Source organism: Bacillus rossius, chromosome 12 (genome assembly GCF_032445375.1).
Source record: "Bacillus rossius redtenbacheri isolate Brsri chromosome 12, Brsri_v3, whole genome shotgun sequence".
In the NCBI taxonomy this organism is placed as follows: domain Eukaryota; kingdom Metazoa; phylum Arthropoda; class Insecta; order Phasmatodea; family Bacillidae; genus Bacillus; species Bacillus rossius.
This window is the reverse complement of record NC_086339.1, coordinates 45,903,590-45,929,622: the sequence shown is the minus strand read 5'-3', so window position 1 is coordinate 45,929,622 and position 26,033 is coordinate 45,903,590. Positions and strand designations below refer to the sequence as shown.

At 37.8% G+C, this 26,033-nt stretch overlaps 1 protein-coding gene across 1 annotated transcript in view; it reads left to right on the top strand.

Annotated features, from left to right (window-relative positions):
• Positions 1 to 13,505, top strand: part of LOC134537913 (ATP-binding cassette sub-family F member 1) — a 51,126-nt gene extending 37,621 nt beyond the window's left edge. The window contains exons 9-11 of the mRNA XM_063378867.1: positions 6,610 to 6,843; positions 11,635 to 11,707; positions 13,166 to 13,505. Coding sequence (XP_063234937.1) covers positions 6,610 to 6,843; positions 11,635 to 11,707; positions 13,166 to 13,353 — 495 coding nt within the window. The 3' untranslated portion in view covers positions 13,354 to 13,505. The remainder of the gene's footprint in view (positions 1 to 6,609; positions 6,844 to 11,634; positions 11,708 to 13,165) is intronic.
• The last annotated feature ends 12,528 nt before the right edge of the window (positions 13,506 to 26,033 follow it).

The window sequence follows — 26,033 nt, the reverse complement described above, 5'->3', positions numbered from 1 at the left end:
ATGCTTTCAGTTTAAATATTAGCAACAATAATAATGCACGTGTAGTTGAATATGTGCATAAATAACTGACCTATGTTGGTTTTAAATATATATAACCCCACCAGTAAGTATAATTTATATATTCTAAATATCTTGGCAGTCCTGTGAAGCTAATTGAACAAGTGACGTGTCTGCTGCACTGCTGTTCGGGGAGAGGAGGGGATAATCTACAAAAAACCAGCCAGAGATAGAGAGCAAGTGTGTGCGAGGCCATGTGGCCGTGTTGACGGTTCTCCCTCCCTCTCATCGTTGTAAATGTCCCGTGAACTGACACCCTACCATGGTTGCTACAGGACTAGAAAACCGGGAAAACCGGGAATGTCAGGGAAATTAAAATGGTCAGGGAATTCCGGGAAATGTCAGGGAAAATTCTACGAATTCTGGAAATTTTAAAGTTTTGTATAATTCAAACAAAGCTTTGTTTTGATGCGCTCGTACCACTACCGAACGACTTCGCTAAAAGGCTACTCCTTACGGCACACGGCAACTGCAACTTTTTTTTTTACTTGGTCTACGATTGTCCGTTGCAATAGGCTGTTACAACCACCCATCATAACTTCTGGCCAATCCAGGCACTCGTTAGTTCACTAGCGAACCCAGGCCTTCATTTGTTCGTGTTTTGCTCCGTCTCTGTATTTAATTTGCCCTTGAGACTTTGTATTATGTTCCGTTCCATGCAGTGAATTACAGAACGGGCATGGCTTCGTTTATCTTTTGAAGACTATTTTCACATGGAATAAGATGAGTACAAAGCTTATTACGTGAATTTAAAGGCTTTGTTTCAGGTCAAGTTAGTTTTTGATGCGAACATAAGAAAATAAAGTGCATTTTGATAAAGAGGCAATACCAATTCTCATTTTGAAAACTACCAAGCTGATACGAAAACATGTGGCTTTTGTGTGCGGTTATGTTTTTGTATTTTTTTTACCAATTTGTTTGATTACTTTTTTTTCAACCGTTATAATCCGTGAGTTCTTTTGCGTGACACTTACATTGTGTATAAAAAAATATGCATAACTGAACATGTTTTTCCCCAGAATCGTTAGTTAAAATTGTAAGAGTATTGCATGTTGTAATGCTGCTATTGTAATTCTCTAAGTAGGCCCGTTATATTGCTAGGTGTGAATTTGTAATAGTTTTTGTATTTGTGTAGTTATATTTTTAAAAATTCATAAACAATGTTTTAACCTAACCTGAAAATATTAATAGGCTATGTACTTTTTTTTTAGCTTAGAGATGTCGAAGAAAACTACTTTTAAGGAAAATTGGCTCAAGGAGCCACAGTTTCAGCATATAAAACCCTCTGCTAAAAACATAAATTCTGCGTACTGCACTTTGTGCTACAAAAGTATTCAACTAAGCAATATGGGTCGAAGAGCTCTCACCAGCCATGTCGAAATAAAAAAACACATTCGCAATTCTGCCGTCAAAATAACACAAAAAAAACCTTATTTTACCTCATGTTGAAATTTGTATATTACATTTAATCATATGAATGTTAATATTTATGGTATGTACTTCAAAAGAAAGACAGGGAATTTTTCTCTTAAATTTCTGGAAAACAGGGAAAAGTCAGGGAATTCTAAGATTCTATTTCTGTAGCAACCATGCCTACACAATGTGTCTATCGACCGGTTTTTATGATGGAACTGTGCCCAGTCGTTATTGTTTTTGCATGAGATTTCCCGTTCTTTTAACGGAACATTCTTTGACAAAACTGCAGCCATCGTTGGGTGTTTATAAGTGTAACTTTTATACATATTCCTCCAGCACTCTCGGTAACGTAAGTGCAATTTTTTATAGAACGAACTGACAAAGAGTAGTTTGCAGCCTCTTCTCTCTCCGCGGCAAAGAGATGTGTAAGAAAATAAAATAAAACATATGGAAAGGAAAGAATGTTATATAAAATAGACTGTGTTTTCCTTTATTTTTGTTAGGTAGTGCAGGGAACAGCGGAAACGCAGGTACGAGCTCTCACAGCTCGATCACAAAATTGCAATTTAAAACAAACAGCCAATCATGGCGCATGGCAACAGTGGCCTGACGAACACTAGTGTCTCTTCCCACTGTCTCTGGGCCGCCTGCTACACTATTGCATCAGCTTTCAAACAAAGGATCATGATGTAAACCAAATTTCAAAAGAAAGAAATACGTTGGTATTCTCATTTGAGTACACAAAAACACAAAAAATACAATCAGCAAGTCGTTAAAATAAATTGAAAAGCATGAAATAATGTAAATTCTGATTATAACACAACTAGTGAACACACAAATACTGCTTGGAAAAAATAACAACTGTCACTTACATTATACCATAGAAAACTAACCTTAGCATCTATTACAAGATAACATAAAAAACTGTTAATTAAACGGTTTAACACGTGGGAAGGGCAGTAACCTGGGTTGCTACATTACTAGGGCCACGATTATATGGTAAATCGCGAAATTTTCCGCGAATTTATATGGAAAATGCGAAAAAAGCTATTTTTAAGAAAAACTGCTAAATAACACCGAAATTACACAATACAAGTCTCTTATATTTTAATGTGAAAAGTCATGAAGCGAAAACTACATACACTAGAACCCCGATTTTACGTATGCTCACGGTTCCACGGATTGCATTCGTAAAATCGGGGGTTGCCCATTTTGACCCCCCACCAACCAGAAGAAAAAGATTGGTTTATGTTTGTATTAAATTTTTCTAGTATTATTCGTGTGTATTTGGTCATAAAAATAATATACTTTTAAATATTATTCCTTTTAACGCAACAAAAAGAAAACCCCCGATGGAAGCGTGTGAATATGGAATGTGTGCTGACCCGCCGTGCCAGCCGGCCGCCGGCGCCACGCAGACGGGCGACCGCTCACTCACTCGCCTGCCCGCCGCCTGCCTTCCCTTCCCAACCCAGCGCTGGGCTTCCGTCTGTCGCGTAGCAAACATTAAATAATCTTTAATCTTAAAGATTATTTAATGTTTGCTACGCGACAGGATACCACGTTATTTAAACCTGCCCGCCTTATACAAAATGTTATTTCTACGATTGCGTGAATAGTCACATCTTCCAGTTGTGAACAGTGTGGAATATTAATGCTAATAGCAACAGAAGCTTGATAGTCAAGACTTGCCCGAGTCCTGGTTGATAAGCTGGAAGAATTTCCTGCCTTGCATTTCTACGTGCTTCCACTAATCAGCTTTAGGGCGCCGTCTGGTCAGCGTGTGAGTGAAGCGGGATGATAAGAGCGACGCTCAATGGTAGTTCTAGCGCGGTAAAACCTCTAAGTGCAAGGCTCTAAACTAGCGCGCAGTCATCTCGTTCCCGTCAGATAACTGTGAAATTTGAGCGGTGACTGTAACATTATATGGCGGAAAAATAAAGATAAATGTGTAATGCATTTCCCTCTGATGCTTTAAAGAAATTTGTAACGGTTTTTTTTACACATAAAACTTCGAAAACATGCCTTTTAGCCATTTTATCTCCTCTAAATGTCTTGATCCGATTATCAAAAGAACCGGTTGGGCATTAACAAATTCCTAAATGCTTTTCGTAAACAGACTCCAGTCGGATATCTAGTGTAGTTTGGAAATCGCGTAGGTTTTTCGTGGCTGTGTGCGGCACACGACTGTAGTTGCCATGCGTCACGCGCCGAGAATGTTGTCCGGCAGGAAGGGCGAGTATAGTTCATTTGCGGTAAAAATGAATTCTTTTACGGCCCTGCTAAATTTTTCCATTAAAGAAATTTTGAAGTTTCAGTGATTTTCCAGCAGAAATAATGTTGTGTAACTAACAAACAAATTGCATCAAAACAATTAACGGTAAATGGCTGTCGCGGGGGCACTTAAAAACTTTTCATTTTACCAGAAATGGACTATACAAACCTGGCTTTCGTCGCACGCAGTTTGGAGAAGGGGAGGAAGGATGTTGACAGTTTCACATGCCAAAGGACGTTTAAGCCGTATGACGTCATGCTGCCGCCGGCCTGTCTAGACAAAATGGACAAGCTACTGCTGCTGTATTTTTAAGCAGAATGTCCCATTTTCTTTCTCTTCTTATACAAACATTAGTACGATTATTATAAACCCACACAAAATATATGCTGTGTGTTAAATAATGTCTTTTTATAAGCTTTTTTTGTGAGTTTTACCATTTTTTCACAAATTATTTTTGTTCTGGTGCCAATATATCAGATTTTTTTGACGGTTCCTGAGAATGGTAGCATTTTCGTAATTTTTGTGTAAAAATGTACATAGTAAAACTTTCTGCGGTTTCTTATTTTAATGTGTCATTAAAAAAATTGGAACTGTGATGACTTGATGAGCGATGGTACTTTTTAAGAGAAAATGTTTAACCAGAACATTAAAATGTTGATAACATGTGATTCTAAACAACATAATAGGGCCCAGCTAATATTTTTTATGTCACAATAGTGAAATATATTGTGTAAGTACCATGAATAGCTTAAAAAACCCATATTTTTTTTAAAGACGAAATAACGACTAAATGTGTGGTTTTAAATGACGAAATCAGGTTCAAAATAAAACCATATAATCTTGGCTCTATACATTACCCTCCAACTTTTCAATTAAATTATTAAAGGTGCTAACCATAAGCAGGGGCAGCATTTGTGCGGGTAAATACGTTATTCGTAGAACATAGTGTTACCAGTGTCTATGTTTGATAAAGATTCTGCATTAAGAATCCAAGTTGTGCAGATTGTTAATATCAGCTTACATGTAGCTTCTAAATAACAACTTGTAAATTTTCATCAATGAGTGAAATATTTTTAGTATATACTTTTGTGGAAAAATAAATAATGCATTTAGACTAGGTAGAACAGATAAATATTATAAAAATATTTTTGCTTGTATTTTGTTAAGGCTTCTTATTTTAGTGAGTAATTAAGAAATAATGGAGCATGTTTGGAGGAAAATAATTTGGTTTTAACCTCAGTACAGTGTGATAGTGCGACATCATGACTTTTGCGCCAAAACGTGTTTGGTGATTTAGTTGTACCATTGTGGTGTATTATTTAGACGTAACAAATGATCGAACTTCTGAAAAATGTAAACTTTACTTTTTACATAATATTTTTTGTATTTATGATTTTTGTGTATTTATTATAACAAATTTAAATGGTGAATTGCCATAAAACCTAATTATTATGAATCAGCACAATATGTAACACCGAAAAGAAAGTTAATGCAGAGCTTATCACTGATATGCAATTCAAACAAAACTTTACTCATCATTGAAATTTCATTCATCATTCAAAATCCAATTCATTATATTGTGTAAATTATTTCGATTTTATTATTTATATTATATGTCTTTATAATTTACTGACACCGATATAAACTTTAAAAAAAAAACTTATTTTAATTAGCTTCATATATTTTAATTACAGGGGGTTTAGTTGAATTAATGGTATGTATAGTATAAGTGATTATTAAAATTACTATTTTTGGAGAAATATTATAGAATGATAATATTATATAGGTATATATAAATAGTATTTTTTGAACTAACAATATTTAAGTATTTTATTTTTAAATTGTAATTTAGCTAAACTAAAATCTTAGTCTTTTCTCTGTGTTTGAAACACATACCTTGTTTGAGTAGTAAAAAAATGTTAAGGCAGATTTTGTGATTTTGATTGTTAGCAATGAAATAAAAGGCAGTTTCCTGCTTTGATGCTCTTTTGGCATGGATATTACTGCTTTTATAAATAGGTATATGAATACATTTAAGTTAGAGGAGTCTGATTTGCTGTTAAGTGAAACTGGACTTGTTATCAACAAGAAAATTAGACGACTTGGTCCTAAAATAATTGGGAGGTAATTTTTCATCAGTAAAATTCTCATTTTTTTGGGGCACTTATAACTTTTTATGTTTTTATCAATAATAATATTTTTTTAGTGTTATTTTAATTTTTTCATCATATTCATTTAAATTATCTGTACGTTATTCTACTTCATTATTGACTTAAGTGTTTTATTGAAAAAATTTTCAGGGACATACAAAATCATTTACCGTATTAAAATTTTTACTAGAAATATTAAGTAATTAAAGTGTTAATGGTAATGAGTAGAAAGCAGTATACAGCTTTGAAATAATTTTATTGGCCCAACTCTTTAACATAAGTATATATAATATTATTAATAATACAGAAAAACTGTTAATTGTTTCTGGAGGGACTTAAAAAATGTTTCAACTTTTTAATTAGGAATTCTCAAAAAAATTAAAATAGATTGTGTTTATAAGTTAATATCAAACTTCTCAAGTTGGGACTTCTTTAAACACTTGTACTAGTGATACAGACAAACTGTTATTAAGCCTTGGGCAAAATATTTTTTTCTGTGCATTTAGAGAAAAACACTTCTGATAAATAAACACAAAATTTGGGATATCATAACTGCAATATTTGGCCCCTATGTAACATTTCGTGAATATAGTTATCTTTTACGTGAAGCATTTGGGACAGCTTTAGAGATCCAGTTGATGTAAAGAATAAGTGTGTTTGTGAGTTCATAGCATTTTCAAAACTACACGTGGCCATGTAATTGTCTTGCAGAGGATCGGGCGGTTCGACCAACATTCAGGCGAGCACCTGACGGCAGAAGAGACGCCGTCGGAGTACCTGATGAGGTTGTTTGACCTGCCGTACGAGAAAGCCCGCAAGCAGCTGGGGACATTCGGACTGTCGAGCCACGCCCACACCATCAAGATGAAAGACCTCTCAGGGGGGCAGAAGGCACGCGTGGCCTTGGCGGAGCTCTGCCTCAATGCTCCCGACGTCGTGATTCTGGTAGGTTAACACAAACGTGTTTATACCATACAAACTATTGCAAATTCGGGTTAATCACAAAACTTATAATAATTCTATAAATATGTATAGCAGATAAAAAAATTTTAAATTTTCTCAGTTACTGCATGTATAACACTCCTTATATGGTAAAATGTGCTTTAAAAATACTTGTATACACCAATGCCTCACTTAGCACGCCTAATGCGTTCCTAAAAATGTACGTATTTTTTTTAAATTGCGTATTCTGAAGCATTAGTCTCCATATACAGCAAGGCTAAATTACTTAATGTGTTCCAAAATGTGTAGGGAAATAGTCTTTAGGTAATATAAATGTGTAGAATAACATTTAATGATAAATATGTCACATCATGTATCTCCATAAGCCTACCATTGAATACTTTGTATTGCAATATGACACCGTGTTATGGATGGTTATTTACTATCGTCAGTCGGCTGGTTGGCTTGCGTGCTCAGGAGTGACCTCCGTACATTTACACAAAATTTTTAAACCATCCTTTACTAGCAGCGAAACCAATATTTCTGTCTGGATATTTACATTTTCATTTTTCAAAATTAAAGTTCTTGTTTGTGTATCACCACTTGGTTCACACCAATCCTGTCAGCCCCGTGATTTTTTTTTTCATTGCACCATTCATTTAACATCTTTTTACAACTGAATCATCTGTTCATTTCTGTTCTGGTATCTAATGTCAAATATATTCTCGCCAGTACAACCAATAGCAACATTTGCTAGAGTCCTTATTTCGTACGATTGTGCGCTCAGTGGACTTGCTTAAATCTAAAATGCGACCAACTTAAATGTAGCCTTCCTGTCATTCTGCTTGCCATAATACTTCCAGTTTTGTATCAAAACTTGAACACAATTCAATACGCTCTCACTTGGAAGTAATGATTCCAATATGATTCCAACTGCAGGGCAATGGGCAGACGTATGTGCGAGTTCCCTGCCACAGGCTAGAGTGAAGTTCATCATGGTCCAGTCTGTGGCCGGGCAACAACGGTACGGCACGGCGACATACGCGCAGATGTGTAAACATTTGGTCCTTTACACTCCATAGCTGATGTTTGTAAAACAGACATAGCGTAGTCAGACCTGCGCGCGCATCTCTTCCCACCCTTGTATAGCTAACTACAGTATATGCCACGGCACAACTGTTGTTTTCCGAGTTGAAGCTGACTTTGTGCCAGGTTTTTATGATGTAACTGTCCCCAGTCATTATTGTGTTTGAATTTTTGTATTTGTTACATTTATACATTGGTACTTGAATTTCTTAAATCATAATTATTGTTTGTATGATGTTTTGGAAAATAGTTTTGAATTAAATATTCAACTATCCTTGAAATGCTGCTTCCCCACTGGCCAGAAGGAAAGAAAGAGACTGGTTGGTCAACTTGGCTGGGACCGCAAGCTTCGGCGGGGCGTCTCTTGTCCCTTGGCACTGCTTCTTTACTCCACCCAGCTTTAGTACAGGGTTTTAAATACTGAATATTTAAAATGAGATCTTTAACTAAAATTTTATGATGAATTCACAAATATCTTAAAGACATTTGTAATAAGTAAAATAAATGAACTGGACCTATTACAGTGTCTTTAGCTGATGCTGAAATATAATTTTTGATTACTTCAAATGTGGTTTGAAAAAAAAATGTGTTCTTTCGAGCTCTTCGCAAGCTTTAACAATAACAGATTGCAACAAGTTCCGGAAATTACTTAGAAGTGCACTTGCCTTCATTAAACTGTTTTTCCCTGGCATACATTAAACCAAGGAAATTGCATTTGTATTATTTTCATTTAAACTTTACATTGTTTCTAGTTTCTTTTCATTCTGTAATGTTTATTTTAACCAAAGATGGGCTGATACGGGCAAATTCGAGCCAAGTCAAGCGAGTAGGTTAAGATGACTCAGCTCAGTAAAGTTCACTGCACTCAACCAGATAAAACTCAAGTGTTTTTCTTAAAATTAAACTTTAAATAAAGTACCACTTTATTGCAAACACTTTATAGTTAAAACATTGCATTTATATTCTTACTATTTATGTTTTCCTGCAATTTTCAAAGTTTTTTAAAGTATGATGTATTTTACATTATTTATGTTATTTTTCCCCTTATTTTCCAAAAGCCACGCTTCTGCAGTAGATAGATTCCTAAATAAGGCAAACCACATACATATTAGTACTAAACATAAAATGCTGATAAATTTTTTTTCGTTTGTACTTTCAAAATGTATCAAAATATTGTCTGTACTAGTACCTAATTTTCTGCATCCATTATTTATTTTGAAAATGATTACTGTAGCATAATCCATTCTAATACACTTTAACTATAAAAAAAAATCTAGTACTTGAGCTTAACTTTTTTAAGGTCTCCAATCTCCACTGACTTGATTAAGTCTCGACTTGTCTTGAAGGTTTAGGTACTGAACTCAACTGGACTCAAATTTGCAGACTTGTCCATTTCTAGTATTACTAATTTTTTAATTAATGTAATATATTTCCATGTGGAAAATAAAACTTTATATTCATATTAACCGTGTTTGTAATTAAAAACACTGCTTAGCCTTGTATAACTTCTATTTTGTTGATGGGGACTGTGAAAACACGTATTAATGAGTTTTGTATTAACAGGGGTTTTATTAAAAATGTTTAGCTGTAAATGTATTTATTGGACTACATATTTATATGAGTAAGGCCAACCTTGATTGCAAGCTGACCCTGAACATTTTGATGTCTCTTCATTAAAATCAGAAATTTATTTATTTATTTCCTTCTACATCAGCATCACTTTCACCCCCAATGAAGCTCGTTTTCATACATCTTTCATCCGCTGCACATTCTTCTCTCAGAGCTTATATTTGCATGCTGCAGCAGGTGTGTGTGTGTTCAGCACAGGCTACAACTTTGAGGTTGTAGTGATATCACAAGGGTTTCTTTATTGTAGAACCTGTGAGGCTGGTGTGATATGTAAGTTTGCAATCCCAGGTCGGCCTATGTTTTTGTGAGTGGTTTTTAAGATTTAGAACATCCACCTCTCTTCTGGTTAATAACTGGTCAATACACAGGCACATGCATCACACAGGATTCAAATAAGGACTATACATATCTAAAAAGTTGGCTGGTGTTAGTTTTGTTGGATGCAGTTTTGCTATGATGCTATGAGAAACCTGCTGCCATTTCTGAACTTTTAATGCTTGAAAAAATTATAACATGATGTCCACACAAATCCTCAATTTTTCCTGAACAAAAATTTCAAATTTCTTACAGAATTAGAATTGGTTTTTAAATAATTTATGTTGTGATTATCTGATAAATATAAAGAAAATTCGGCTTTCATCGTCCAAGTAACTGGCTAAGTTCTCTCGCCACTTTCTGTATTGAAAACAGTGCCTTGCATACACCATTTATAGTGTGCTTGACTGTGCACTAAAACATATCTGGAAAAAAAAATGCTTTCACAGTCTGAGATTGCAGAATAGAGCAAGACATTTTCCTAAACTTCCCATAAAATATGTATCCCACTGTTTACTTTTCCAGAATTTCGAGTGAAATCCCTGCCTTTACTTATCAATTCCAACTTCCCTGATTTTCTAGAATGTGGACTCACTGTATTAATACTTGTCAATTAGAACTTTGAAAATCAATCACCATGAAGTTCCATTTACCTTTATCAAGCATAAAAGGTCAGATTTTCACATTTTTGGTTGACTTCTTTTCAGTACGGCATATTTTTCTCTTTATCTTGAACTGCCCAACATCAAACTCACAACTATAAAAGTTAATTTGGGGTGTACATTTCTCAGATCATTAATTAAAGTTGCTAGAGCACTAAAAGGTATTTGAAATTGAAGTTGTCTTAGAAATAAAAATCAAAACCATTTATTAGTAACCTCAAAAACCACATGTCTCAGATCTGCCACTTCTTTGTTTGCCCAATTTGTAGGAGAAGATGTGGGTTCAATTCCTCTTGAAGGAATACAATTTTCAAAGCTAATTTTGGCCTGATTAAGATAAATTTTATGAGAAAGGTTTCTTCACAAATCTCCAACATAACATTTGTTATGAAGTGTTTATTTAATTTGAATGAATTTCAAAAATCGTGTATTAAACTAAAGTTACAATCACTTTCTAAAAGTTTGAGTTACTCAGGAAATAAATTAAGTTTGAGAAAGAAAAATCAAGGAATGTTATTTTTAGCCACCATAGAACTGGACACCCAGACATGCACTTTAGACGTTCTCTCGCATCCTCTCATTTTATCACTCTTTCTTCTTTATCGTTTCATCCTTGACTGTTTTTTTTTTTAGTGATACATGTTGCTGAAATAACCAGTAATTACTGGAATATCTGAGCATTTGCTCTTATATATTTGTAAAAAAAATTGAGAGCTCCCGTTATTTTTATAGTATATTCTGCCATTTCACAAAAATAAGCATTTTTCAGTTGTGCTAAAATGTGCACTGCAATGGATTTTCTTTTAATTGCTGTATAAATTCATGGTTTTATTTAATTTATTTTATATAAAAAAAAATTAATTGTTAACAACTAAATAACTAACATTTTTTAAAACAATATGGTTGCAATTTTTTACCAATTTCTCATTTCAAAGTCAAATATAGAAAAACTAAAAAAATATTGGGATCATTTTAATTGATTTTGCTTACTTGAATGAAATTATAGTGTTTACAGAAAAGTTAATGAGTAATTTTTTTTATGTGCTTCTTGACTGTGATAACGTTGTGCTTCCATTCAACAAATTTTCTGTTTCCATTCCAGGATGAACCTACCAATAATTTGGATATTGAATCTATTGATGCCCTAGCAGATGCCATCAATGGCTACAAAGGAGGTGAGTTTGGCATATATTTATTTTTAGCTAATTGCTGACGGAGTGATGACATAATGAAACCAGTTCTGCCTTTTCCCCAAATCTTCCTGTTTTTTTCCCCCTCATTATTTCTCACCTTCTTTTTTCACTTTCTTTCACATTTGTATGTTTACAGATATACGTACATAGAAAAGTTGTATATATGCACTTTTTCTTGCAGTTTATACAAAGTATGCTTTATTTTACATTCAAATCAATGTTTTTCATTCCTTGGGAAACATTTTTTCCCACTATTTACGTTTAAAAATGACACCACCTTGTAATGAAATGCCAAAGATACGTCATAGATTTGTAACACAGCAAACAATATTTTGATGCACATCTCTAATGAACTTTTTTTTCTGCTACACCAGTATTTAGTATCAGTGATCCGCACAAACATGATTTACTGGTTTTTGCTATATGCATGGTAATGAAATAATACATTTTGTTTGTTTTTTTCACTTATTCTTTATAATCTAGTTACAAATGTGATATGGCCTTCATTTTTGTTTATGGAAGATGCTATGTATTATGCATTTTGCATTTAGTTTGTGCAGTTTGTTTTTAAAAAAAAATTGACAAAAGATGTTTAAAAATATTTAGTATTGACATTTTTGAAGTGAGAATATTGTTACTAGCAACTAGCCAGTAAGTTACTGAAGTAAAGGGGAAAAAATTCCCATGTTAACATTTCTCCCAGTTTACTATTTGTGTTTCAGTTATTTTAGTTTGTACACAGTTTTTCAACATGTCCATTGAAATGGATTCAGTAAATTCTCTACTAGGTTATTTAAACAGTACAGATGTTAAATAAAATATCTAAATGTTTGTGTGTATTATAATATCACACATAGTTTCCGCAACCTCCATTAAAATTCGCTACCGGAGCAGCTACATCAATGATGGAATCAAGTCCATTGTTCACTATTAGAGCTCGGTTCGACAATTGCTCTCTACTATTTCTCTCTCACCATGCACCTCTGTCCCAATACACTACCAGCTCATCCACCATGCCTTGACTGTAATCTTCGCCACGAAGCCCATTGCTATCACTTGCCACGGGGTTACTCACCCTCTTCATTTTACTGCTCGCTCGCAGGTTGGCCTGCCCTTTTATATGCATCTCAAATCCCACCCTTCGAAGTGTGGCATCATCAAAGACGACTAAAACTGGAAGTTGCGAGCACAGTGGGGTTCTAGTTGGGCCACTTCACAAGACTGTGCTCTCTGGATCGCAGGATGAGTAAGGTGCGTCAGATTCTGCGGACAGGGATGTGATTGTCAGAAAGCACCTAATAATGGAGGTGCTTGTAAGAAAAGAGGTAAGGAGGACGGGTCTCACCTGTGTCGGGGGGGTGGAGCTTCCCTGGACCGCCGGACCATACCAGCAGCCTCGCAACACTAGCATGTTCCCGACGTGGGTGTTCCGTGTTTCAGGCGTGATCATAGTTTCCCATGACGAGAGGCTGATCCGGGAGACGGAGTGTACGCTGTGGGTGATAGAAGACCAGACCATCAACGAAGTGGACGGTGACTTCGACGACTACAGGAAAGAGTTGTTGGATAGTTTAGGGGAAGTGATCAACAGCCCCAGCATCATAGCGAATGCAGCTGTGAGTCAGTAGCAACGGTGTCTTCCTATGGAAGGATATTGTAAAAGTGAACTGTAAAAATAACTGTTTTGAAGTTGTGTTTTCATCTGATTTAATTTTAGCTAACATGTATTTGTAAGTAAAAAGTTGAGTTGTGAATAAAAGTGGAAATTTTTTTAACTGTATCATGTAATTTTTGTAATCTGTACAGTAATTAAAATGCATTTTATAAATAGCATTTTTTCAATAATATACAGTTTTAAAAAATCAATAAAGTGTTTAGAGATTGATGATATTTTACTTTTGTCTATTTATTTTGTGTATATGGATGAAAAATGAATACCGTATATACTCGTGTATAGCGCGCCCTTTTTTCCCCTCAAGTAAAGGAAAAAAAATAAGGATTTAAACAAATTCTTGTACAGACTTTCGTAAATGGCAATAGGTATTTCACATAATGGTTGAATATATTACAATGCAATTTAAAAATGGGTTTTATTTCTCATTTTTAGGGATTTATTTGCAATGATTGAAAACTGCTTATTGTTAGCTTGTTTTTAACTGAAAAAAAAATTTCCAAATTGCTGTCATCCTGTTGACTGAACTTTTTCGTCTTTCTGTGTTTCACTGTGCATATATGTAAATAAGTTATGGCAATTTACAAACAGGCCCAGTAATGTATTCAAATGCGTGTGAACACTTTTTTTCATGTACAATAATATTCTTAACCTCAATGTTATTACGTAGTTACAAGACGTGCAATGTAACAGTTCCAGTGTACTTGCCATCACACATGGTTTCACGGCTGAAACCCAGGGTGAGCCTAGTGAGATTTCTGGTGCTGGGTTGTTGATTCTATTGTGGAGGGCGCCAAGCTAGCTTGGAACTAATGGTCAGCCCCAGCATGGTCTACTAGAAGGCCCTTTTGCTTGAATGCTGCTGAGTGAAAGTGGCTAGTTATGAAACAAGGTGCACAGCATAGGTTGCTGATTTCTGACTGTGTTAGATTGCAAACTAATAAATAAAAGTAAACATCTTGTAAAGATGTGGTTTAATCACACATTGTGTTCGTTATAGTTATGTGACTTACTCTGGCAAATTTCAATCACAATTAAACACTTGGTGCATTATGCTAGTTACTGTATTATGTAAGGTAATTGAACCTAGAGGCAGTCTTGCTGAAAGGCAGTTTTTGCTGTTGGAGTTGGTCAATCCTGTAAGTTTGCATGTTAACTGTGACTCGAAACATAGCTACGCGAGCATCAACGAACTGTTAGTTCCGCATCACGGGTCATAAACGTAACATGCAGGCTTACAAGAGCACAGAGCTGTGCTCCAGCACCAAAAGGCAAATGGGCTGAATGCTGCGATCGCACCATGTTTGAGTGACTTTTATGTAATAAATCCACACTGTTCTACATTCTATCCTGTTGAACCCTCCTTGAGATCTCACTAAGCACTGAATTCACTTTTCTTTATCACGAGACAGCCCAAACAAAGTCAAATGGGGCCCAACAAGTATGGCTAACAAACCTGCAAACTACAAACTTTAAAAAATTTAGTGGCATAAAACTAAAAATATCCTTAAATTTTCTAAGTCTCGAAAACCGCGCATACTCAGGTGCAGTGAGAAGGCGGAAATCGATGTGCCAGGATAGCGTATGATTACCTTGCCACGCCAGATAAGAGTGTGTCTAGGTATGAGGAGTCGCACATGGATTAGCTTTCATTTTCACGCCACGGGAACAGTGTCCCCCCATCTTCACCATGAGTGCAGCCGAGCTCGAATGAAGACATCTTCGGCCAAGCCAAACTCACCCGAATGACTTCACTCCACGATACCGCGCGTCTGCGAGCAAGAGGCGAGCAGGCACGGGGTTCGTCATCCTGCCTGTCTGCATCTTGCCATCGACATCCCGACCCGCTGCTCAGGCTGGATAGCCCCCAGGGAAGGAAATGTTGTACGCCATGCAGATAACCATTAAAATGAAGAACAGTTGTGCGAAGTGCTTATTGCTATGCGGGCAGAGTGGGTCGTTTGAGGAAGATGCAGCAATATGCTGAGCGGCATGCTGATGTAAAACGCCTGTTCTGAGAGTGCCATACATTAGCTCGGCTGAACCCCGAGGATCCCATAGAGTATTCCAGTGCGAAGTTCGAACCTGCTGAATGCAGATATCACATAAATGAACAAGAGTTTTTGACAATAGTGTGGGCGGTATGGAAGTACCAGCATCACCTTGAAGGCTGCAAAATGACAGTCAGAGCATTGAGTGGCTAAGACTCCATGCAAGGGTGCAAGTCCAAATTTACAAGGCAGAGCCTCACATTACAAAACTTCGATTTTCATGTAGAACATGTTCCTGGGTGAGAAAATCAATTGGTAGATGATTTATCACATCACCTGGACCCCGAGGCTATCTTCCAGTACAATGGTAGTTGGGAGGACCTGCTTCCACCATCGGGAGGCTCAAGCCCTGCAGGAAGGACACCATGGCCACACTGCATGCTACTGCCCAATCCACTATAATACCAGGCCCAGATCCCCTCGACACTGGCCAGCCTCCTCAAGGTCATTCCAGCAAGCACAACAGACATGCCACTGCGCGAGCACGAGTGGCTGCCTGCAGAAACAGCAACATGCCCATCAGAGGTGCCTGGAGGGGTAATTACAGACAAGGCCCCAGGGGATATGGAGGCCTGGCCCTCGTGGGCACCTCAGCATGGAGCAGACACAGATGGAGCTTTGCTGGATGTTCCACTCGCGTGTTGTGGCCCATGACATGAGGAATTATATAAGGGACTGCCAATAGTGCCAACAGCGCAAAGCGCGTCGATCGGACGGTGTGGAGCAGCAACAACCCTCCCGATCAGGCGAGCCCTTTCACATAGTAGTGGTGGACATAATAGGACCTTATCCACGCAAGACCCAGAGCAAATGCTTCCTTGTGATCACAGACATCTTCACTTAATGGGTTGAGGTGTTCCCCATTTCCAGTATCTGGACCAGGGCAATTGGGGCCTTAACTAGAGGGCCGAAATCTTTCCCTGTTACCTATGGGTTTCCCTGGGTTTTACTTACGGACAATGGGTGTCAGTTCTGGGGGAGGAGCTGGTACGCCGACTCCCGTCGATGGGGTTTCACCCAACATACCATGCCCACTTACCACCTCTTACAGCACTGCTCATAAATCAAACCAAAGCAGGAAGAAAGTTAATCACGCTAAATGCTACCATTTTTGTTACTTTGTGGCAGTGTCGGTAAAAAAGAATAAATACATAAATATTTTCATTGACAGTACACATTGCTGTAACAGTGGATCTTTTAGTTTCAAAAGGACATGAGGAATGAACAGAAACAAGGTGTGATTCCTTCTGAATATAATTACTCCGTATTTATTTAAATGTTGAAACTTATAACAGTAGAATGAGAGTCAAAGGTATAAGAGGTATAAAATGCATTAAAGTATAATTCCAATTACATAATTAAAAGAGCTCTCGCATATGTTAAAAATACGGGCCGACCCTAAATTAATTATTAAAGGTTTCACTTAATATTGCCGTCACCCGACCTCATTAAGGCCCGGGAGGTACCTGATGGGCGCTACGGGCGTCGTGGTGCTGCTGATGTCCGGGGGGGCGCCAGGCTATTGCGATACTAGGCCGTTGATGGTGGGTCGTGGGTACTCTACCCCCACATGCCCCACCAGGTACGCGGCTTGAAATCTATCCTGAGTTGCGGCGCTTGGCTTTGTGGAGGACGGAAGGGTGCAGAATGATGGTAGACGACACAATTTATATTAAACGATGTTTAATTCACGTACTATCTGGTGGTACGCGTGGGTACTTTGTACGCCCTACACATACACTACGCGGTACAAAGTCGCTACACAAACCGCGCTAATGTGCTGTGCGGCATCTACGCCGTATTACATTTACACTTTAAAACAAAACACAACACTACAACAACCTTTGGATTTTACCGCGGCAGTCTCGCGGGAACGTGATTCATGTTTGTTGGAAACGGCCAGCGCCGAGAGTTAACGAGTCTGGGAGGGTTCGACGAGCGTGACCCTAAATTAACTGTAACATTTACGTGGCGTTGGAGCTGGCAGGTGTATGCGCTGCGAATTAACTAAAAAACACTGTGGCTGGAGTCGGCCAGTACCGTAAGTGGCGTGATCCGCGACGTGGTGCTGAAACTAAAAATACGGTCGGGATAGGCCCGGTTCCGCGGAATACATGCCGAGTCGACGTGAGCAGCAGCGAATTAGAAGGTTACATGATTACATTACTTACAGAAGGAGCGAACAGTGATCACAAAGGTGAAGGCTGCTCACGGACGAACACGTCTTGACCCAGCGCGTAGTGGTTCGAGACTGCCGAACATGGATGCTTCGCAAGTTGCGTTTGGGTGGGGGGGGGGGGGGGAACTTTCATTTCCCTTGTGAGACGGCGCCAAAAACTTATATTATATTAATTGGTTGAATTATAACAAAAAACACATTCCAGGAGCTTAAATAAAATCTAGCACCTGGTAATTGGGTGCTTAAGGCTTAACACCTGTTTTTTATTATTTAATGATTTGAAATGTCGCACCAACTTGGCGACTGTCAATATAGTGACAAATTGTCTCCGTGTAAATTGTTTAGGTTGGATTTCTCCTAACCTGACTTGAAAAGGTTCACGGGCAATGTAATTAAGGCCAGTGGCCGCGGTGACTGGTAATGAGGTTCGTTGCCCACTCCGTGCGTGCGGTGCTCGCACAGATTACCTAGGACGCACTTGCTTTATGCTTATGAATAATTACTATGGTTCTATTGTCTCATTCATTAATTGTTTTATGAAATCGAGTCCCTGGGGTCTCGTGTCCTGAAGTTTATTCGAGTTAATTGAGGTCATGCCCGGGGCGCTCGATTGACTCATTCAGGCTGGGCTAGGGATGCGCTCCGAAAACGGGATCCGGTACTGGCGGTGCGGTGCACGGGCTTAGAGGCCATGGTCGGTACGACGCCAATATAAACAAACTCAATTAAATTTGAAAAAAAATACAAAGTAGCATAAACAATCCCAATTCAGATGGTGAAAGTCCATAACGAAAGTTTATATAGTTCTTATTTCTTCGAACGTAATAATTTAAATGTTGTTCCAAAAGGTTTATTAATACTCTAGGACCGGAGGTCTGATGTTCGCTGGCCGGAGTCCAGCAGTCAACATGGTGTCAGGGTGCCTGTTTATTGGAGAGGCAGTGTGCGAAAATGTGGCTAGTTCCGCATCCGGCTCTTGGACCCTGTGAACAGTCCGAATCAAACATGATCAGAACTGGTACACAGACAGTTAGCAAACTGGGCAGAAAATTCCCGCAAAAAGATAAGGGGAGGTCGGGGAATAAAGCTGATAGTAACTCACCAGACAGGGAAGGTAGCTTCTAGGGTCTGAAGCGTAGCACGTCCGGATCTGAAGATCGCGGATATGCGGGAGTCGCGGTGTGTCCATAATAAATTTCAAAAAAAAAAAATTTAAAAAAATTACTACTATGCTGTGTACTGTACAGACGGACTAAACTACTTAGGGCCGATATTATGACCTCCGGCTAAATCCTCAGGTTAGCTAGCCTCCAGGTAAGGCTAGCCTCCGGTTAACGAACGAGGGGTGTATTATGACCCATACTTAGCCTGCGGTTGGCTAACCAGAACCTGACGAAGCGTGTGGTGTAATAATGGTTGTGTTGGTAATGAAATAAAACAGAATTTGGTAACTTTTGTTGCAAGACAGTTATTTTTTCTGGTAGAATGTTAGTCAGCTGTTTGTTTGTATTGTGATTCGGAATGTTTACAGCTGCAGTAAAGAAGTATGCCGCGAACTTTATCTTGCAACAGATATAATTAAATTAACCAAAAATTACTTTGACGTCAAACCTGCTTTGTATTAAACCATAAAATTACAATTTACGATTCAAAACCGTGTGTTTTCAACTTTACTCTTGTATTGAAACACATGATTTTGTTAGGTTATATATTAAGCCAAAACTAACGAAGTAATTCTATACCAACAAATAAATATGGATGACATTTTTGCTAGAGAACACTTATTTCTTTCATAAATTTATTTCATAATCAAATAATATAGACCCCGTTTCGGGAAAATACTTGTCGATTTTCATTTCACTGGTGTAGGTTTCATTTTTGTACTAATAGTTTCGTATCACATATCCAAATTAATCCGAACCTGATGGAATTAGTTTGTGGTATAGGATGCTTGCTGTTTTAATTTAGTAGGTCAAGAGATCCTAGATATATTCACTGGGGAAATAATTATGATTGTAAAATGTATACGAATGAAATATATTTTTACAAGACCTGACATAATTTGTTTGCATCGTGATATGTTAGGTATTTTGTGTTATGTACAGGATTTTTCAACATTCTAAATTAAAACAGCAAGTATAATGTAAAACAAGACCAACATATAAAGGGTCATGCAGATAGGATCAAGGGATAAACTTGGATACGGTAAACAGAATAATTCCAGTGCTGTTTTCGTTTTGCACTTGCGTGGCAGGTAGATAATAAGTACCTAATGGTTTGTAAGATAGGGAAGGGATAATTGGGTAACATTTATTTTCACATTCAATTGTATTCATTGAATTAGAACCACGTCTGAAGTCGTATGAAGTGCATTTCATTCCCGGCATATGTCCACTGTATTACGAATAAAAATTCACAGATACAACTTCCACGAAAACACGCATTTTATAGATAATAATAACCCTCGTTTTGCAATTATAAAATTCACTTATTTACACATATTCTTAAGCAGGAACATTTAAGTTTATATACATAGCATACGTTTATGTACTTCGTGATCAATTAAAGTCAAATAATAATACGCGACTCGACGAAAATAGAAAAGCGTGACTATACTTTCATGCCATGTAATTTTTAATAAAACTTTGACGAATACGGCGAAGCATTTTACATTTAGTAATAAATGATTCCATCGCATCCTGTAAATATTCAATAGAATTCCTCAAATAGTCATCATCACTATCAACAACTAACCTCGCCTGATACATCGCCATTTTATTTTCTGTTGCTTAGCCTCCGGTTAAGCAGCTAGCGGCCGGTTCATCCACCCGCTAGGTTAGCCGGAACTTTAGCTGGAAGGTAGACGTTAACAGGGCCCTTAGGGCCGGTTTTATGACCTCCGGCTAAAGTTCTGGCTAAAATTTAACCGCAGGCTAGCTCTTATTTCGGTTTTATGACTCCCTGTTAACGTCTACCTTCCAGCTAAAGTTCCGGCTAACCTAGCGGGTGGATGAACCGGCCGCTAGCTGCTTAACCGGAGGCTAAGCAACAGAAAATAAAATGGTGATGTATCAGGCGAGGTTAGTTGTTGACAGTGATGATGACTATTTGAGGAATTCTATTGAATATTTACAGGATGCAATGGAATAATTTATTACTAAATGTAAAATGCTTCGCTTTCGTCAAAGTTTTATTAAAAATTACATGGCATGAAAGTGTAGTCACGCTTTTCTATTCTCGTCGAGTCGTGTATTATTATTTGACTTTAATTGATCACGAAGTACATAAACGTATGCTATGTATATAAACTTAAATGTTCCTGCTTAAGAATATGTGTAAATAAGTGAATTTTAAAATTGCAAAACGAGGGTTATTATTACCGGTAGGTACCTATAAAATGCGTGTTTTCGTGGAAGTTGTATCTGTGAATTTTTATTCGTAATACAGTGGACATATGCCGGGAATGAAATGCACTTCATACGACTTCAGACGTGGTTATAATTCAATAAATACAATTGAATGTGAAAATAAATGTTACCCAATTATCCCTTCCCTATTTTACAAACCATTAGGTACTTATTATCTACCTGCCACGCAAGTGAAAAACGAAAACAGCACTGGAATTATTCTGTTTACCGTATCCAAGTTTATCTCTTGATCCTATCGGCATGACCCTTTATATGTTGGTCTTGTTTTACATTATACTTGCTGTTTTAATTTAGAATGTTGAAAAATCCTGTACACAACACAAAATACCTAACATATCACGATGCAAACAAATTATGTCAGGTCTTGTAAAAATATATTTCTTTCGTATACATTTTACAATCATAATTATTTCCCCAGTGAATATATCTAGGATCTCTCGACCTACTAAATTAAAACAGCAAACATCCTATACCACAAACTAATTCCATCAGGATCGGATTCATTTGGATACGTGATACGAAACTATTAGTACAAAAATGAAACCTACACCAGTGAAATGAAAATTGACAAGTATTTTCCCGAAACGGGGTCTATATTATTTGATTATGAAATAAATTTATGAAAGAAATAAGTGTTCTCTAGCAAAAATGTCATCCCTATTTATTTGTTGGTATAGAATTACTTCGTTAGTTTTGGCTTAATATATAACCTAACAAAATCATGAGTTCCAATACAAGAGTAAAGTTGAAAACACACGGTTTTGAATCGTAAATTGTAATTTTATGGTTTAATACAAAGCAGGTTTGACGTCAAAGTAGTTTTTGGTTAATTTAATTATATCTGTTGCAAGATAAAGTTCGCGGCATATTTCTTTACTGCAGCTGTAAATATTCCGAATCACAATACAAACAAACAGCTGACTAACATTCTACCAGAAAAAATAACTGTCTTGCAACAAAAGTTACCAAATTCTGTTTTATTTCATTACCAACACACCCATTATTACACCACACGCTTCGTCAGGTTACGGTTAGCTAGAGGTGGGTAGAAAAGTATCAACCTGATACTTTGGCACTGATACGCGCCTGTATCAGGAACGGCAAACGAGTACACTTGAAAAGTATCAGAGACTTTAGTATCAGTTCAGAATTCAGCTGGAACAACACCACGGCCAATGAATACAGTACCCGATCGCAGATGACGGTCACTTGGGCGGAGCTTGTGAAAGGGGAGGGAGCAGGAACGACGAATAAGGGATAAAGAAGGGAAAGAATGTAGGGGAGGAAGCGCAGGGGAAGGCGTTGAAGCCTTGAAGGAGAGGCGCAAAGCGATATTGTTACAAGCAGGGCTGCCACTCATGGGTTTTTCCACCCAGATCTGGGTTTTTCCAATGGTGTTTGGGTTTCTGGGTTTTTAAATAATGAATTCCAACAATTCTAGGTTTTTTATAATTTTAATTATTTTTATACCTAAAACAATAATAAAGGTAGTAGCTACTGTATCTGTTGCAATATCTGTTTGATAAATGCAAACAAGTCTATGTGTTTCACACACAAAAATACATATAAACACAAAACTAGTTTTCAAGAAGCTAAGTCGAATATTAAATTAGACACATTCTTCAAAGAGGCTTGCAGAACACAAAACCAATGCAACAATTAACCTTCAAACCAATCTTGTAGAATCAGACTCTGAATAAAGACTAACGTACATGATGCAGTTTTATAAAAACAATTACCGGTTTAAAGGATGCAGTGATGGTGTTTGTTTTGTCATGTATATATTTGTAGGTTTTTTTATGATATGTACTGGTCCAAGAATTACTTATACAGCCATTTTGCTGCAGTGTAATTTTCTTGTATTGGTTGTATTTAACCGTTTTCAGTCTTGTAAGGTAATTAATTGTTTTATATTAAAACCAGTTATGTTTATATTTTTGAATTAGTACGCAAACATTTTCAACGATAGCATTTTAGACGCATCTGGGTTTTTTACCCATGTGTCTGGGTTTTTTTGTAGGTTATCTAGGTTTTTCATGAATATCAGAGTGGCAGCCCTGGTTACAAGTCGTTTTGTTTATTCTCCTACTTCAAAGTACGCTCAGTGCGCAGTGCGTGCACTGTCTCGTTCAATAATAAAACTAATGAAAATTTAATATTAAAAAGTACATTAATACAAGATATAATATTTATATTTGTGCACCTAACAGCTATGAAAATGCAAATAAATTCTCAGTTGACACTAATAACAGATGTAATCAACATAATTATGGACTTTCTTTTTTCGAAAACAATTAGTAACTAGTGTTTTTATACATTAAAAATGCACGATTTTATCAAAAATAAAAAATAAAAAACAGATAGGTACATTAGTGAGCATACTATATCAATGTTTAGGTTTCAAATGTTTCTTCAGATTAGTTGATGATTTATAACTCAGTTTTTGTTTACACAAATTACAATTAGCAAACTCATTATTTTCCGTGAAAAAATTCCACACAAATGAAGTCTTTTTCGTGCACTTATCAATTCCTTATTTCACTATAATGATACTAACTACAAAGCATGACAGCCCGCAACATGGTGATACACGGCCAGGACGAACTGCAGTGAATGTTGAACTGATTGATACTGGTTGTATCAGGCGGTCATGAGAGTATCAGAGGTAGAGAATTACCGGGCGTGATAAATAATGTATTAGATTCTCCCTCCGGTCGCACGGTCTGCGTACGCGGAGCTTTGTTGCCTCCTGGGACCGTCTGATACAGAAGTATCAGAGACTTGTACCTAGGTACATTACTGTATCAGTATCAGGTTGGGACTGATACCGAAAATTGCTGTCCCAACCCACCTCTACGGTTAGCCAACCGCAGGCTAAGTATGGGTCATAATACACCCCTCGTTCGTTAACCGGAGGCTAGCCTTACCTGGAGGCTAGCTAACCTGAGGATTTAGCCGGAGGTCATAATATCGGCCCTTAAAGAATTTATAGGGATAGCATTCCTTGTCTAATTGACTAAATTTTCGGTTAAGGCTGGACAGAAGTCTTGTTGTGCATCTCGCCGATCCTCTGATAACCTAACACAGTCCGTCTGGAATCGCGACACGAAGTGTGCCTGGAGGGGCCGCGTCTCGTAATTAAGAAGAATAACTCAATCAAAAGGTGGGGCGGGGGAGAGTTAGCCTTCCAGACCGAAAGGTTCCGAAGTTCTCCGAGTGGGAATAACAAAAAAACTTTGACTTCGATATCTTGAAGTTGGTAGCACTGGCCGACTTTAGCGCTACCTGTACAGGGGTGTCAAAAACAAAAAGGGATCGACTCGCCCGAGACGTTTGCTACAGCCTGGGGCTAATGGCGCAGTTGGTGCTGCTCTCTGGCGGCCTACAGGGGAAAGAAAGAGGAAGGTTAGCAGTGTCGCCGCCAGGTGTCGCGGGCGTTAGCTCCACTAGCTGGTGACAAGTGAAGAAGTTACTATTTCTCCTGCTAGATGTCATGTGTTGTCCATATTTGCACATATTTTTTCTGTGGCAAATAGTTCTTGAAGTAGGCCACTGCCTGGCGAGTTCACATCAGGGCAATGATCCTGGGCTAAATTCTGAGAACCAAAGGGTTAAGAGGGGGAATGGGGGTGAGGGTGGACAAAAAATGCAACGAGGCTGGGAAAACGCGTTCTACGTGACTTTCTATGAGTGAACCTAAGACGTATGCGTGACGGGAAGAGCTATTGTAAGCTCGTCTCTGAGAAATGGTAACAACTCGTCCAGAACTGTTGTGTGAAAATTTATTCATGCAGGGAAATAACGTTACAGACCCCGGGTGTGACTGCAAGCGGGAGAAATGTCATCCGGGCTACTACGTCGTCTTAGACTTGCAAAAGATCAGATTGGCCCCTGAGAAAAGGTACCTCGGGCCACTGCAGCAAAGTTTAACTAAGTAGAGTACAACAGCCTAACAAAGTGTAAATCAATCTTTTGTAACCAAATTATATAGAAAATAAAATTTCCAAAAATAATTTAAAATTATAATGAAAATTTTAAAAAAATGTGCCCAAATAACCTATTTCCGGCATACAAACATGCCAACCATACAAAGTGAAGAAATCAGCATATAAAAATTCAGCTATAAATGGAATGACCACATCCACAAACTGCTCTACTGTCTAAGGAGGTGCATAAACACCCTCACTGGCCGAGTTGCTGCAGGGACAGAACTTTGCCCTTCAAGGGGAGTGCCGGGTAGCTGCAGTCGCTACCTAGAACATACGTGGAGAAGAAATATGTCATGAACTTGCAGTCGTCCTGGTTCTCGGGTTCTCGGTCCAGCGTGGTTCCTAGCGGGGAGGTTGGTTTTTTACTTGCCGTCGTCCGGGGTCTCGGGCTCGAGTCCCGGTGCGGTTCCTAGTGAGAGTGGCTGTTGCAAATGTAATGAGTCCGGGTGGGCGCCAGACTAGCTCTGGTGCTAGTCGGTAGTTGGGTCGTGGGGTCGATTGCCCTGCGTGGCCCACTAGGACCGTCGGCGGTGTTGCGTGGGTTTAAGGAATTCCCTACTCGGCGTTGGTTGGGAATAGCAGGTTTAAAGAAGCGTACGCTGAAGTGAGGTAACAAATGATGTGCGTCATTTATTCAGTCGACGGTGGCTCTGGTGTAACGTTGTTGGTTACACGCCACGTCGTACAATAGGTGATGTCACAAGATACAAATTACACAATTACACGCAACTGAGTCTGAGAGTTACTGAATTACCGTAGCACAAGTTTACCAAAGGAATGTTACACGAGGTTGCGTTATACAAGTTTACGAATGTTACGTGGAGAGATGCGTCGCACAAGTTTACAAAAGAAATGTTACACGAGGTTGCGTTGCACAAGTTTACAAAAGAAAATGTTACACGAGGGTGCGTTGCACAAGGTTACAAAGAAATGTTACAAAGTCACTAATTATTCCGTATTATCGTGTCTCTAGGCGTTTCTGAGCCTGG